At 40.7% G+C, this 17,665-nt stretch overlaps 1 protein-coding gene across 1 annotated transcript in view; it reads right to left on the bottom strand.

Moving 5' to 3' along the window:
• Positions 1-2,033: 2,033 nt before the first annotated feature.
• Positions 2,034-17,665, bottom strand: part of raraa (retinoic acid receptor, alpha a) — a 92,694-nt gene continuing 77,062 nt past the window's right edge. Inside the window, exons 4-10 of the mRNA XM_026947897.3 lie at positions 14,259-14,407; positions 12,832-12,973; positions 4,891-5,051; positions 4,254-4,430; positions 3,855-4,059; positions 3,116-3,274; positions 2,034-2,898 (exon numbers count right to left, since the gene is read on the bottom strand). Of these exons, the coding sequence (XP_026803698.1) occupies positions 2,696-2,898; positions 3,116-3,274; positions 3,855-4,059; positions 4,254-4,430; positions 4,891-5,051; positions 12,832-12,973; positions 14,259-14,407 (1,196 nt within the window). The 3' untranslated portion in view covers positions 2,034-2,695. The remainder of the gene's footprint in view (positions 2,899-3,115; positions 3,275-3,854; positions 4,060-4,253; positions 4,431-4,890; positions 5,052-12,831; positions 12,974-14,258; positions 14,408-17,665) is intronic.

Genomic DNA, 17,665 nt, shown 5'->3' with positions numbered 1-17,665 from the left:
TAGTTTCTATACTCATTGGAATCTATACTATTTAATAATAAGTTTCTATACTCATTGGAAAATTGCTGTGATATAAGAGGAATAAAACACTTCAGGATAAGCTGTTATAGGAAAATAATAATCAGCTTCATTGTGGTAAGTCGTCTGGATGTGCACTTTCTTATAACGGTGTGTTTCCGCTCCGTCCACACACTACAGGATGTTCAGCCGTAAACACGGAATAACGTTAATATTTACAATTTTTCATCATGACGGCACTGCGAGGAATCAGGAGCGGGTACGATTAGATTTCACTCCTCAACACCTCGGGATAATCTTGGTGGTGTTGCGATCATCAAATTGGTCCAGATTGTCTTCTTAGCCCAGGATTAAGCAGAGAGCTTAATATATTTTATATTACGTAAGGAATAATATACTTGAAAGCATGCTGTTATATGAAAATAATCCATGATTCGTTGCTGAGTTACAACCTGACACGAAGCAACACCTTCTGACCAATCAGAATCCAGAATGCAGCGGCATTGTGGGATAAAAAGCTATACGAAGCTAACTTCTTGGGTCACTGCGGAGTCAGGGAAAACAGGGACGGAGTTTTTAGTTCCTGTTCTTTTCTGGAGATTTGGATCCACTGGGGCGGAGCTTGTCATGATTTGACGTGTTACGATATTTTTGTTTACGATATTTTTTACGATAATGATGTGATTGTAAATAAATCCATTCGTTACATTTTCCTGCTATTACGGTATTTCTCTAATTAGCGGTGTTGTAGCGAGCAAGTGAACGGATGAAGAAAGTGAATCAGGAGGTTCGAGTGATAAACCATCGGTACGCAGGGAAGGACCAAGAACTAAAATTATACGTAAGTTTAAAATCGTACTCAGTTAAAAGTGGAAGTATCTCAGCCAAAATGTACTCGAGTGGAAGTCAAAAAACATTTTTAACTGATGAAATTAATGTCATTAACGACAATGTTTACATTTGTTTACATGAAAACAAATTTTTATTACTATAATTCTAAAACCGCTACACTATACTTCACACAATCTGTTTGCTGCTTATACGCACGACTAACGCTATGCAGTTTGCTAATGAATTAATCAGAAGTCAAATATCCTGTAAATAAGAATTAGCTAGAATTTCATTTGCTGCCTAGACTGTTTACGTTAGCTACTGGAAGCGATGCTAGTCAAACCTGACATTAGCAAAGAAAACAGGACTGCGTGGTTAAATATAGCCAGTTAATGTTAGCAAAACTAGCAAAATTGACCTCATCCTGCTTTTTTTAAATTATATGAAGCTCATGCTTTCAGAGGAGGTAAAGGAGACGCATCGTTTTATACGAGTCTTTGTTTTCTCCAGCATAGTGGAAACATTTTCCCGAGGTAGGGCCTGGGCGCTCATCGTCAAGTTCCACATCTTCTTAAGGATAGCTATAGCGCTAACTACATTGTGTAGCATGAAAAGGTCACAGCAGACGACAAATTGGGACGATTCATGATCGTTTTTTCTACAATATCAGCTACAGCTATTCACGTATTTTCCACACTTGCTGGTATGTCATGACTTCCTTGAAAGAAAGGATTATGGCAGGGGTTCCAAACGTTTTGGATAAACTTTTACTACTAAACTACACTAATACAGAATGTCAGGAGAGTGAAAAGGATTAAAATAGCACATATTCATTTAATGTGGCTTGTCTGAATGTGATTCCCAGTAATGTTTAAAAATATTAGCACACAAAATCCGTCTTATTGTGACCCTATTTGCGATTATCACTGCTAGTTTGGGAACCCTTGGATTACAGTAACACTAAAGCGACAAACACTAAACTACACTTCACCAGTAGGAGGCGCTGAAGTGTCATAATCGAGGCAATACAAACAATAAAATATAAAAACGTTAGCTAGGTTAATTTTTCTCTAAGCAGACTAAATTTAAGGGGGTGTGTCACACCCTTCAGAGCAAACTCTGGTTAGAACCCGATGTACGGTAAAGTGTTGTGTTGTGAGGAACAAATTAAATAGAGGCAGATCTTCTTTTTTTTTCAACCACAGTTTTATCTCTTTTCATCTGTGCACAATTTACGTGTGTAAATTTTTTTTTCAACATTTCGTTTCCATGAAAAACTGCATCATCATCATCATCATCATCATCACGATCAGTCTGAAATAAAGCAACAACTCTCTCTGTATTTTTCCCCCCATTTTCTCTAACAGCCATAAAAAGAGAAAAAAAAAATCAGTGAAGAAATACAGCTACACTCCAAGTCCATGTTTTTTTGTTCTTCCACAATCATTCCTGGGTTCTTCTCTATATATATTTATATATATTTTTTGTAAAAAAAAAAAAAAAAAAAAAAAAAAAACACAAAACAAAACAAAAACAAAAAAAAAAACAGCCTCTTGGAAGTTAGGCCAAGTCCATCGTTCATTCGTCGTGGTGAAGTCCAGGCCTGAGATGTTGGAGGAAGAAAATGAAAAAGAAAAAAGTCCACACTCTGAGTTCCGAGTTCTTCGCTCTCGTTCGCTTTTTTCGTGTCTGTAAAACTTTCTCTCCTCCGTCTGTCTGATGAGTCTTTACAGCAGCGGAGAGAGAGAGAGACAGGAAGCGATGGATGACCGAGCCCCTGCAGCAGTGAGTGGGCGGAGCTAACAGGAAGAGGAGGATATGGTGTGTGTGTATATGTTTGTCTGTGTCAGGGCGACTGCGTGGATGGGCTGCTGTGGGCGGAGCTGGGCGAAGGCGAGGGACTGCAGCTGCCTGAGGGGGTGGGGTTTGACCGTGAACTGGCTCCGCCCCCCATGCTCTCCAACCCCTCCGAGTTCTCCAGCATCTCCTGGATGAGAGGAGGCATCGAGCCAGGGATCTCCATCTTCAAAGTGATCACTCGCTCCGCCCCTGAGAGAGAGAGAGAGAGAGAGAGAGAGAAAGAGAGAGAGAAAGAGAGAGAGAAAGAGAAATGGGATGTTTAGTAAACATAAAGGTGGTTGTGTTATTGTTTAAAACCTCTCAAGTTGCTGAACACACAAAGAAAGCTACAGGCAGTGCTTGTGTGTGTGTGTGTGTGTGTGTGTGTGAGAGAGAGAGAGAGAGAGAGAAGCAGACACACACTCACCCTTGGCGCTGATGCTCCGCAGGTCTGTGATCTTCATCAGCATCTTGGGGAACATGTGGGGTTTGTGTGGCCTCCTCTTCCTCACGTAGAGCTTCAGCGCCTCCAACAGCGGCTCCTGCAGCACGTCCACCTTATCGGCCTCCTCCAGGTCCTGACGATCTGCTCACCCACACACACACACACACACACACACACACACACACACACACACACACACACACACACACAGTAAACCACAGGAAATCTTGTCCAACACAGTGTTCCTAAAGGAGCAGGTCATTGTGCTGCCACTAGGTGGTGCTAAGAGTCTATTGTTCTTATTCATCTGTGTGTGTGTGTGTGTGTGTGTGTGTGTGTGTGTGTGTGTGTGTGTGTGTGTGTGTAGCCTCCTGTGAGGACCAAAATATAGGTTAAAGTAGAAATATGCTAAAGTAAAAAAAAAATTAACATTGAGATATAATGTAGTTACAACAATATAGAACATAATAAAATATGTAATAAATGAGTAAAAATCAAATTAAATAAAATCATAAACTACTTATAAAACTACAAAGTTAAAAAATACTGGAACATAAAATTACAAAAATATAATAAAATATACAAAATAGTAATAGATAACAATAAAATAAGAAAACAATATAGTATAATAATAAGTATACAATTAAAAAATAAAGCATCTACAGTAATACGTGTGTGTGTGTGTTTGTGTGTTTGTGTGTGTGCACGCGTGTGTTCTCACCCCCACACAGCAGGCAGATGGCGCTGAGCAGGCCCGTCTCTGCGTCGTCCATCTCGAGCGGCAGCAGCTGGTTGGCGAAGGCGAACACCAGGTCCGTGAGCGGCCCGAAGCCGGCGTTGTGCATCTGCGTGCGGTTCAGCGTCAAACCGTCTGAGAACGTCATAGTGTCCTGCTCAGGTGTGTAGCGTGTGCAGATGCGCAGAATCTACGACAAGAGGAGCAGCTTTAGCACCGAAACAAGGCCAACGTCGCTAATCGTACGTCATGTTACATAATGCTAACAATAAACACAAATCATTAGATGACAATATACACTGTTTTTTTTTTTTTAAACAACTCCTTTAACGAATGGCGATAAACTATCCTGTATGTGTGTGTGAGTGTGTGTGTGTGTCTCACCAGGATGTCGAGGCAGGCGGCTTTGAGCAGTGTGATCTGGTCGGCGATGGAGAGCGTGGTGAAGCCGGGAAGCTGCTTGGCGAACTCCACCGTCTTGATGATGCATTTGGTGGAGAGCTCGCTGAATTTATCCCACAGATCCACGTCCAGCGAGACGCGTCGCTCCGAACTGTTACTCTGTACACACACACACACACACACACACACACACACACACAGAGAGAGAGAGAGAGAGAGAGGCAGCTCAGCACAATGATGTCAGAAAACTTTAAGTTACAGTTTTACCTCTGACTGTTACTATGCACTGACACTGGAGACTCCTTCCATAAATGCTTAAAAACCACATCTACTTAGTTAATATAAACCTGTGATTTGCAGCCGCACTACTGTCAGAGCTGCTGTTACAGAAAATTCATCAACACCTTCTGACCAATCCGAATCCAGAATTCAACAGTGCTATGGTATAATACATTTTCACTATTATTACTATTATTTTCAATATTATTCACTCTCATGCTGCTCTAAAGCTAAACTTTCAATACTAGTGCATGATAAAACACTGATAAGGCAATTTACCTCCCACACACACACACACACACACACACACACACACACACACACACACACACACACACACCGTGGTGTATTTGCCGAGCTGACAGAGCGAGGGGAATGTGTCCTGGTGCGCTTTCCTCACACGCTCGATCATCAGCTCTGTGTCGGCGCTCATCACGCCGCTCTCCACACACTCCACCTTCTTCTCTTCCTTCTTCTTCTTGTTCCTGTCGTTCCGCACCGCTACAGACAGAGAAACAGAACGATGTTAGACTTAATTCCTCTCACAAGTCCTGTCATTTTAGTTTGTGTTTGCTAGCTAACTGGCTAGCACTGAATAATTATGAACTTGTTTGACCATTAGGTAAAAAAAAAATCCTCTCAGAAATCACTTTATAGTTCATGCTAGCAAGCTAGCTATTTAGCACTGAATTAATATAAACTTTTTTTTTTTTAAAGATGAGCTAAAAATTCTCTCAGAAACTCACTTTAACTCGTCAGCTAGCTAGCTGTTTAGCACTGAATGATTATGAACCATTTCTGAATATAAGGTGAAAATCCTCTCAGAAATCCTGTCACTTCAGCTCGTTAGCATTGAACGATTATGATTTTTAAAAATATGAGGTAAAAATGCTCTCAGAATTCCTGTCAGGTTTGCACATGTTAACTCACTAGCTGTTTAGCACTGAATGAATACGAACCTTGTTTGAATGAGGTAAAATACTATCAGAAATACTGTCACTTTAGCTAGCTACCTAGCTGAATAATTATGAAACCTTTTGACTATGAAGTAAAATCCTCCCAAAAATCCTGTCACCTTTGCTCAGGCTAGCGAGCTGTTTAGCACTGAATGATTATGAAACTTTTCTGAATACGAGGTAAAAATCCTCTCAGGTATCCTGTCACATTAGCTCACCTCAGCTAGCATCAAACGATTATGATTTTTAAGGTAAAAATCCTCACAAATCTTGTCACTTTTGCTCACATTAGCTAGCTAGCTGTCCATCATTAAATAATTATAAACCTTTTTTTCAGTATGAGGTAAAAATCCTCACAGAAATCCCATCACTTTAGTTCATGCTAGCTATCTGTTTAGCTATCTCTTTTTTGAATAATGTAAAATCCTCTCAGAAACTGTCACTTTAGCTCATTTAGCTAGCTAACTGGCTAGCATTTAACGATTATGACTCATGGAAATCTTGTTACTTTAGCTCATATTCATTAGCTATCTGGCTAACATTAAATAATTCTGAACCTTTTTTTTTGAATCTGAGGTAAAAATCCTTTCAGAAATCCCGTCAGCTTTCGGTAGCCAGCTGTGTGTTTGTGCGTGTTTTTTTTTTTTTTTTTTTATACAACATTAGGGGCTAGACGTTTGTCATATGTTAGTCGATTCTGTGATTTATCGCCATTATGTGTGAGCGTTATTCACCACCACACACACACAACTACACAAATCTGCAACTGCCATCATGCTGCGTGTGTCATTCCATTATTCTTTTTCCAATCTCTGTAAACGTTAATGCTCTGCCCCTCTCTCTCTTTCTCTCTCCGTCTTTGTGCCTCTGGAGAGGTGAAATTAATTCCTAAATAAAAGCGGGCCGTGCTTAACGGTGCCACGTTAGCTGCACTGACAGATCGGCGCGCTGCACACACACGGTTTAATGAAGCCATTAAAGAACTATTAGCGTGCCCGCTTCATCAGTCACACACAAGATCCTGCAGGGGAAATATGTGAATGTGTGTGTGTGTGTGTGTGGAGTTCTCATCTTAGCATTCAGTAGGTAAAACTACACTGAGGACTCAAGGAATGAGGAAGAGGAAGGTGTGTTTATAGGTGCCTTATTGTAAGGATCAGGTACACGCCAACCTTTTGGAGTCATTTACCTGTGAAAGGGACAAAAATTCTAGTCCCCAGTGAACGCAATGTAACAGAGAAGATTTATAAAATATATAAAAATACAAAAATCCTGGTCCCTGTGAGGAGAAATGTACTGAAGAGTACAGAAGATTCGGACAGTTTTGTTTTTGTGCGTGTGTGTGTGTGTGCGTGTGTGTGTGTGAGATCATTTTGTAATTGGGACAGGTTAAATACCTACATTATGAGGACTTGAGATGTTATGGAAGCAAAAATTCCCCATTGTGCTCAAACACAGGGAATCTGATGCAGCGTTTGTGTGTGTTTGTTTGTTTGTAATCATTGTTACAGGGACTGGTTAAATACCTACTCTATGGGGACTTGAGATTTTACTGAGGCAAAAATTCACCATAGCACTGAAAATCAGGGGTTTGTGTCTGTGTGTGTTCATTCAGTATGGTGACTGGATAAACATTTACATAGTGGAGCCTTAAACCGGTAAAATGAACATAAATCCTGGTCCTCAGAAGAAAATGCATTGAAAAAAAAAATAGGAATATGATTCTGTTTTTTGCGTGTGTGTGTGTGTGTGTGTGTGTATGTGTGTGTGTATATATATATATATATATATATATATATATATATATATATATATATATATATATATATATATATATGTATGCGTGTGTGTGTGTGTGTGTGTGCGCGCAGAGTCCTGTTTTTGACACAGCTGGCTGAGAGTAAGAGAATTTGGCTGTTTGATAAAAATTTTTATATTAAAAAAACAAAAAAATGAGACGTTTTTCTGGAAACATGGATATCTTTGACAAAAATGTATGCTGAGTCCTGATTGGAATTCTGTGTCTATATCTTGTGCTACAAATTAATAATGCCAGTCCTCTACAGCAGAAGGTCTTCTTACGTGTGTGTGTGTGTGTGTGTGTGTGTGTGTGTGTGTCTGTCTCTCGCGGCTGTAATTCGAGGGGAGAAAATTAAAGCGCTGGCAGCTCGTCCGTCACGCGCACGAAATTCAACGGAAAGATAAAAATGTCAATGTTCCTCTCCTCCTCCTCTTTTCAGCATCCCTCCATCATCCCTCCCGGAGATGAGCTCCTGCTATAATGGGACTGAGGGAGTGTGTGAGAGGAACTGGGAACTGATGTCTTTGTGCGTCATGTAAACTGGTGTGTGTGTGAGTGTGTGTGTGTGTGTGTGTGTGTGAGACAGATCGACTGTCTGCCAGATGTAGTCATGTTTCAAATACTAGCTTCCTACCTAGCATGTCAACCTTTTAATCGTGACTGCACACAACTGATCCATTTTATTGGTTTTGAAAAACACAATTCGGTGTCCATTCTTTGAAATAAACACTAATTATACGTCACAAGTCCTTAAAAACGGCAATTCTGCAGATGTTTTAACGTTGTCTAATTTTGGAGCACAGAAAAAGAGTGCTAAATTCCATTAAGTTCATATCACAGCATGTAGTACACTTTATGTCGGAACTGCGCTAATTTATCTACTGGGAGTCGGGAATTTGTCATTCATTGCTATGGAAACGCCCACAAAACCTGAATACCTTTCAATTAGACAGCTAAAGTACAGAATTTGTTATGATGTCATCAATACTAGAAAATGACAAGTGATGTTTTAATTATCGTTGTAAATATTTTAGGTTGTGTTTGTTTATAATGTCACGCCAGTAAAGCAGAGCTTTCTGGAAATCAGGCGTTTGACAAAGACGTGAACGCTTTTTAACAAGCTTGTAACGTACAATGACCAACTGCTGATGCACTTCCTTGTGTCAGAAATGAAATTCGAATTGTAGCTAGCACTTTATGCTAATAACACTCTAATACAGACGCAATAAGCATGTAGGCAGCTGTCTTCAACATGGACTGCTTCATAATTACTCACGTTTTCGCAAATTCAGAACGACAAAATGTCGTTTTGACGTTGCCAAAGAGTATGATGTTTCACACACACACACACACACACACACACACACACACACACACACACACACACACAGAGAAGCTAAGTGTCCACTAGGTGGCGAGTGTGTGTAGCTTCAGGTCACTGCTGTAGATTTCAGTAATCTGGCAATGATGGATCACCCTATTCACTCCTAAAGAGTGCCGGACACACACACACACACACACACACACACATCTGCGAGTGTATAGTAGAAGAGAATAGGATAAACTGCTGTGAGGCTCCATCTGTGTGTGTGCGTGTGTGTGTGTGTGTCCTCTGTTCTCTCGCTTCTCCCAATTAACTTCTCAAGTCTGACACTAGCAGACAGAATTGAAAGAATGTGTGATCACACAGCCAGAGGGAAAACCCTGGTGTGTGTGTGTGTGTGCGTGTGTGTGTCTGTCTTAGTGTATGCCACCATGGAAACACATACTGACAAAAAAGTATGTGGTATCTAGCAATCATCAAAACACACACACACATTATAATAATAATGGAGATTGCAGAAACAAGCATGTTAGCGCATCACACCATGACACATCTATGATACTATCTTAGCGAAGAGTTCCTCAGTTCAGATGTGGCTCCTGGTTGCAATAACATAGCAGGAGTCTACAGCGAGTAAACCAGAACGTGTTTTCTAAAACATTGGACTGTGCTGTTGAGTGTCCAATTGAGATCTCAATCATATCGGTGAAGCTTCCTTGCTACGTACACGTTCAACAGGCTTAGCTTGCTGGTTAGCCTAATTTATATTGATTTAACAAGCCTAAGCAGCTCGTCTACACTCTAGCTGGCTAACAGTAGGTAGCTAGGGCACTTTCTTACGAAGGAGTTGCCTATAATGGACATTGTTTAGCGAGCTAACTTTGTTCAGGTTACATACGCATCTGTTTGAGCAGCACTTCAGCTTTCGGCGTCACGACGACGTCCTCGGTGTTGCAATCGTAAAACATTACATCTTGACCGTGAGCACAAACAACAACGTTGTAAACATCAAGAGATATTTATGCCTTTAGTTTCTCTCTGGTGTAAACGCTCAGAGTTTCTAAGAGATGTGTGTATGTGTCCGGGCTTAGCCTCGTTTAGCCACTGACGGGACACCAAGCTATAAGGATCTTTTACAGTTACACTGTTTGAAAGTGTTAGTTTAGCAGAATAGCACTCCAGGGGTTTTAGTGCTCATTCATAATATAAGAGGATAACATATTATCTAAAGTCAATCACATTCCTGAACAAAATTCTTGCCAGATTCTTCAGTCGGATTATAACCACGTAGCATCAGGTTGCGCGCGCATGTCTTTTTGTTTACAAACACACAAGGGTTTATACAGATAGATGATTGCTAATAAGCACGTTTGGCCGATGGTGTTTACGATGAGGTGCGGGGCCAGATACCGTGACGCTTAACGATTTATGCAAAAATGGTTTAAATCATTTTATTGCCAATTTAAACAACAGCTGGAACTAACTAATGTTAAGCTTTCATGACCATTAGCATTAGCTACATGCCTTAAATATTTGTTTGTTGTGGTGAAATCTCTCGAGCAGAAATGGCAGATCGAGCCACTTAAGCTCGACATGGACGTGAGACAGACATCAGAACTCGATATATCATTTGTAAAGCTCGGCGATGTGCCGCTATTTCTCGTGATGTGGTGTGTGTGGGCATAAACTGTTTGAGAGTAAGAGACAGAATCCTGCATCCTCAGCACCCGAGCGTGTCGTGATTCCTGGAGCTTTCGGACTGCTACTGTTGTGCGTTTGGTATGCCTTATTGTCAGTGCTACTTTATCCGTCTTTGCTAGCTCTGCTAGCTTTTGTCACACACTGTATTCGTGTCGTATCAGGTTAACGGTGTTAAGATTCTTGCTTCGCTTCTCCCATGGGGCACCCTGCAAATAGCCTGAGACAGTGAAAAACTGCCAGACTGACTACGCGTTTCACTTCAGCGCACGCTTTTCTTTCCCCATTTTCACTTCAGCACACGTAGTGAAATTTGACATTAGTTTCTCACGGTGATGTCTGTGGCAAAGTATTCTCATGTCTAATCCTGGCTAACACGCCAGACGGCTACGAATGAATGCCAGACGATAGGCCACGTCAACCAGAGAAACTGCGCGCGACATCAAAGACGGGTTAAGTGTTAGTGCTGCAGGTGCTGAATGACGTATCCTGACACTGAGACGAGTCCCAAACCTGCCCAGTTAGACAGGTAATGGATAACGTACTGAATAAAACATAATAGCCCTAATAGCTTCTCAGGGCGGAGTCTGTTATAAAGTATTTGCACGTCCACATCCACATTCTTGCTTCCAGACGACTATAAACAAACACAGGCCGAGGAGGAGGAGCTTCTAGCAGGGTTCATTTCCTAGTAGTCTGGATGTTCGGATTGTAAATTTATACATAAACCTGTGATACATGTGAATATAGAGTGCGGTTATTATTATAACGACCGAATTATAAATCACCACTATTTATCAGAATTTTAAGAAAATATTTCTAACGTGTTAATTTTTTTTATTAAATAAGACCGGCCTTACTATCATGTAGAAAAGCAGGTATTTTTGGCTCAGGGTTAGAGAAAGGAAAAACACTGACGCTGTAGATTTGGATAAAAATAAAATCACAGAGTAGCTCCTGTATGAGATACAGTTATCCCAGGGTCTGATAATAAAGTAATGCTGCGTCTGAATTAGAGGCGATATTACAAAAGTATCGTATCACAATAACTTGATGTATATTTAGAAAATAAATAATTATTTCTAATTAATAAAGTATTTATTATTTAAAATTGTACAATTTCATCTCATTTATTCGCTGCTTCCAAGCAGGATTTTTTTTTGTTCAGCTTCTATTTTAAAAATATGTATTTTATATATTCCAGGTCAAAATAAATTGGCCCCTTGGAAGCTAGCTTCAGATAATATCTGGTTTGGGATTTATCTTTTTTTTTTTTTTTATGTAATTAATTACTTCTCTGCAAATGTCTGTAAAACCTCAATCAGGACTTTCCAAGTTTAAGTAACCTTTTAGCATTAGCAACTATATACATTTCCATTCTTGTATATATTTATGTATATATATATATATATATATATATATATATATATATATATATATATATATATATATATATATTCATCATCCTTTATTACATTTTTATCTTAGACACTATACTCTACCTCAGTTTTTGGTACAATTTAGCTACAATTTTCAAAAATCTTATCGGTGCTTCCAATCGGAGTTGGTAACCATTGGCAAAATACGAACAATACGTACAAGCAGTGGCATTGTTTATCACAGTATCGATATGATATGGTCGTAATGTCCAGGTCCTGATCTGAACGGGGTCCCTGATGCTTCAGTGTCATACAGAACATATCAAAACATATCATATCAGACTGTTCTAAACGAGTACAGACACGAATACGGGGAGCACGATTCGCAAAGGTTCACAGGGTATAAGATTAGCGGTGTATGAAAAGTACACAAGAGGTTTTTACTTTCACGTGAGTAAACTGAAGCGAGCGCTCAGATATGAAGCTTGCGGAAAAATGAACACCACGTTCATTAACGTTAACATTCAGCCACGCGTTCAATGCCTTCATCCTTAGTAACTGCCTGGTCAGGGTCACGGTGGTTTACATCAGGCTGTGAGGTTTTTTTTTTTGTTTGTTTGTTTTTTAAATAGAGCTAACTGAACTTAGAAAATATCGTGAGCAGGTACAAACAAAAATAATTGTGCAAATGGGTTAAAAAAAACCCCCAGAAAAAACCACTCAGCTCTAGTAGAGACTAAGCAGGAACTGTGTGCCAGTGTTTCCAGATGCAAAGTGGTTAAAAAAAACCTTCCGTTTTAGGTGCTGAATTCAAATTCAACCCGTAACTCGACCTCCAACTAGGAAAAACCAAAGACAACACCCTCTCAAGCCTCGAGGACGGTCTCCTCAACCCCGATTCAAAATGGCCGCCCAGAGCATCAACAGTAAACAAATGCGGTATGCTGTATTATATACAAGTATTAGCTTGAGATCAATCAATAAACATATATTTATTTGTTAACTCTATAACACTACGCAGTTCGCTGTTTTTAGGATAATATACACCATCACCGTTAGCTAGCTAGCTTCTTGCTAAGAAAAAAAAAACGAACATGGAAGCGATTTTGCAGCAGGTACTCACACTCCTTGGACATGCCCACTTCCAGACACTTCTGCAGGCGGCAGTACTGGCAGCGGTTTCGCGTCACCTTGTTGATTATGCAGCTCTTTTCCCGGTGACACGTGTACACCATGTTCTTCTGGATGCTCCTGCGGAAAAAGCCCTGTGGAGGAAACACACACAATGCTGAAGGCGAGGATTTCGCGATGCTGGTTTTTACGACAATATGCTGACGAATCACGTCACGTTACGCTTCGTTAACAGCTCGATTTGAACTATTATAGAAACAAGTAAATATTTTCATACTGCAGAAAGTCTGGAAACAAACAAAGGCATCACATGATCTTATTACAACGACACCGTAATGTGTAGCTGATTGCAAATGATGATGATGATGATTATTATTATTATTATTATGAACCGATTGTTCCTGCATAATAAGTGATATTTTTTTTGTGAGCACTGTATTAAAAACATGATTTAAAATCTCAGGAGCTGCTGATTGGACTGAATTTAAAACAAAGAAAAATACAGATAGAAAGAGAGCAGTGTATGTGTGTGTGTGTGTGTGTGTGTGTGTGTGTGTTTTACAAGATCAGTGTCAGACAGCTATTGGCAGACGGGCTGAAGAATGAATCACGTTTGGGTGCTCTTCTCTCTCTATCTCACACACACACACACACACACACACACACACACACACACACACCAACAGACACTTCATCCTTGCTTGGCTATAGTAACAGACGGCTTAAGAAACAGAAATGGAACAAATCTCTTGGCATGCATAGCGCATACCACACACACACACACACACACACACACACTCACAATACTGGATGCATACAACAGACACTGTTGTATTTTGTGTTACAAACGCAAAAACACCAGGCGCAATTCCAGAGCTGCCATATTTCCTCGACCAAACTTCACCCCCCACACACACACACACACACACACACACACACACACACACACACACACACACACACACACACACACCTCTGTATTGAGCTCTTATAAATAACACATTAATCAGTCAAGTCCTCCTGATTTTTGCTGAAACGAAATTCTCTTTTTTTTCCTGAATGTTTTTGCCTTCGAAAAATGAATTCTAACAAAGAAATAAATAAAATTCAAATGTGTTTCTTCTTCCTGTTCTAAAAGCTAACATTCACGTTATCTTTCACGTTTGGTTGTTTCCGTATGACTTATCACTTCTCTCTTAAGGTTAACTTTTGTTTTGAAGCATGACTTTTGTTTTTATTTTTAGAAACATCTCACAATTTTGAATGTTCAGGATGTTAACTTGCAAAATAGTTTAGATGCAGAGCGATATAGCGGGGGCCAAGCACTGATGAAGCGTAAAAGAAAGGCCAGCTTTACACGAGAAGAAGGAACTTCACGCGTGTGTTCTGTGTGTGTGTGTGTGTGTGTGTGTGTTTTACCTTGCAGCCTTCACAGGCGCTGACACCGTAGTGGTAGCCAGAGGATTTGTCCTGGCAGACGAAGCAGGGTTTGTAGACCCTCGGTGGCGGAGGAGGAGACGGCGGACTGGGGACGATTTCCTCCGAACTCGTGCTCTGCGTCTCCACGGCTGAACAGGAAAAGAGGAAAAAGACAAGAAAAATGAAAGATAATTAATAGGTGGACCGCTTCAAAAATGTTTTTTAAGGCATTTCCTACATTTTCCCTAACATTACAAGTTTTCATTTACTAAACAACAGGTCGTAATTTTTTTATCCATTTATAGTTACATTTCATGTTGTGAAACATTCAACACTCTTTCTTCTTTTCTAAGTTATTTAAAAAAAACCGCATCTTGTTGTTGTTTGTAACCTGGAAACCTCAAAGCGTAAACTCTTCCGTCCTGAAGAAAGACTTAAAGCTCCAGCTTTACCTCTGACTGCTACAAAGCACTGACACTGGAGACTCCTTCCATAAGCTGCTATAATGTACATGAGAACAAAAAGTAACTTGTTCCGCTTGTTCCACAACATTACTTCGAACTATAAACTTGCTAAACTGCTGGGCTGTAAGAGGAATAAAACACCTGGGGACATGCTGTTAGAGAAAACTAATCAACTTTTGTTTGGTAACAGTGACTCCGCTTCACCATAACAACACAACACGGAGTGTTTATTACACACTTATCAGCCATTACGCATATTAGAGCTTCACTCAGGAAGTGTGTGTAGTGAATACGAAACTTAGAAATAGAAGAAGGTGTTTTATTAGCATCTGGACAGTGGTGTTATGTTCACCACAATCTCCGCTCTGTGCGTGTGTGTGTGGGTGTTGTGTGTGTGTGTGTGTGTGTGTGTGGTATTTTAGGGTAGCTGAACTTTAGAGTTAAATTTAGATCTCTTATTTACACACCGCTGCAGCCACATGCCCCAACCACATCATACACACACACACATGCACACACCGCTCTCTCACACACACACACACACACACACACACACACACACACACACACAGGCTGACGTAAGACAGAATACAGAGTACAAAGTCCACAACACACACCTGTATTAGCTAAATAAACACACACACAAAATCTATTCAGCTTTCACAAAGCAAGTATGCGTGAGACAACCTTCAGAGCTTCATCCTGCCCGTGTGTGTGAGTAGCGGCTCTACAAAGGTCCAAAGAGAAAGAGAGAGAGAGAGAGAGAGAGAGAGAGAGAGAGAGAAAGCAGCTGCAAAGCATAAGCTAGCTATCATATAGATGCTAAGTCTTTTATAGAGACAGTGTGTAAAGACGCAGCGACGACGGGCGGAAACAAGACAGAAGCGTTTGGGACATCAAAGTATAACCTCAGACGTGTGTGTGTGTGTGTGTGAGACTTACTGAGAAAAGCTGTGAGAAATACACAAACAGAGTAAACACAACAGCAGGGTCATGCATATTCATGAGCACGTCTCTTTCAGGAGCCAATCAGAAGCCGCTCATTAGAATATTAATAAGAATTGTCAATGTTGTGTTATAGATTACAGTGAGTGAGTGTGTGAGTTAAAAAAAAAACATGAACACACACACACACACACACACACACACACACACAGCTCTCTCTCATATCAGCTCCACAAGAATCCACAATTCCTAACATCCAACTTGACCATCTGTGTGTGTGTGTGTGTGTGTGCGTGTGTGTGCCATCTCTGTCCTCCTCCAGTAGACACTCATTTCCTGTGCTGGATTTGAGGGGCTTAAAAAAAATGGCCCCCAGGGAGACACACACACACACACACACACACACACACACACACACACACACGTTATAGACGTCTGGACCTGATAAGTGCGCACACGCACACAAACACACACACACACACACACACACACACACACACACACACACACACACACACAAGGGCCTCTCCAGCATTATGGGTCGTTTTACACAAAAGCGCAGGTCAAAGGTACAACACACACACACACACACACACACGTGTAGTTTGTACACCTTTGAATTAGGGCACATAGTGGTGACACCATCATGTTAATTAGATATGAGTGTCAGCACGTGCGCGCACACACACGCACTCACACACACACACACGCACACACACGCACACACACGCACACACACACAGGTCTGCTGTAGCTCATAATGGACAGTTTGACCTTATAGATTTAGCCGGTCACGTGGCGAGCCCTGCTGACCCCCGTTCCTGTTACCATAGCAACAGGAAGAGGTCCCATCCCTACACTACACACACGTGTGTGTGTGTTGTGTGTATGTACACATACATCACTGTACAAAGGGTACAATTACTAAAGGGTGTGCTGCACAAAGTATTGGCACCCCTCCTGATTTACATGATTCCCATGTTCAGTGTGTGTGTGTGTGTGTGTTCCATTTAAATTTTAATTCCTCTGTATAACGATGACGAGCACGAGGCGATCACAGCGTGGCTGAATTCTCGAAACTGACTGCTCAGAGAGTGTGGATTAATGCGCTACAAAAGCAGCTCGGATGGTATTTCCGGCTGTGACGAAGGCAACAGGTTTATAATAACGTGCTTGTTTTCATACCTCATTGTTTCTATAGCAACATCTCACTCATAGAGGCTTGTACTGCAGACGTAATCCGAGACGAACAATAAATTTATTAACATTGTTCATCAGTAAATTAAAAATTGTAACCGTTGGCATATCAGTGTGGTATAAGGAGAATAAAACACTTCGTTGTGTTATTATTTACGTACGTTATTCCTTACTTATTGCACGTACGTTATCTGTTTGAACGCAAGCACAACAGAAGCCGAACGACGTGTGACATGTTTAACATCCAGAGCGCTGAAACTGGAGACTCCTTCCGTAAACGTTAAATAAACGTCTCCTCACCGTTTCAACGTTTACACACTTTAAAAAAATATATAAAAAAATCAGTTTATTGGAGTGTCCACTGTACAAGACCCTGTGAATGAGCTGTTACTATAGAAATGAACAGCTGGAACAACCGTCAGAGCTGCTGTTATAGACAATGAATCATCACCTTCTGACCAATCAGAGAGCGAGACAAAGAACACACACACACACAGACACGCACACAGACACACACACACGCACTAACAAGCTTAATAAGCCGAGGTCACAGTATACCAGACTCAATTTGCTGAGAGCTGGAGCCGATCCAGACACTTCACACACACACACACACACACACACACACACACACACACACAGTATAGTAATCTGGACCAAGTAATGTAAATACACACACACACACACACACACACACACACACGGTATTCGTGACAGAAGCACAAGGAAAACCCCTTAGTCAAACAATAGCTGATATTCATAAAGCAGTGTCACACACACACACACACACACACACGTCCT

This window comes from Pangasianodon hypophthalmus, chromosome 12 (genome assembly GCF_027358585.1).
Source record: "Pangasianodon hypophthalmus isolate fPanHyp1 chromosome 12, fPanHyp1.pri, whole genome shotgun sequence".
NCBI classification, from domain to species: domain Eukaryota; kingdom Metazoa; phylum Chordata; class Actinopteri; order Siluriformes; family Pangasiidae; genus Pangasianodon; species Pangasianodon hypophthalmus.
The sequence above is the reverse complement of the archived record's forward strand: the minus strand, read 5'-3'. Positions and strand labels throughout refer to the sequence as shown.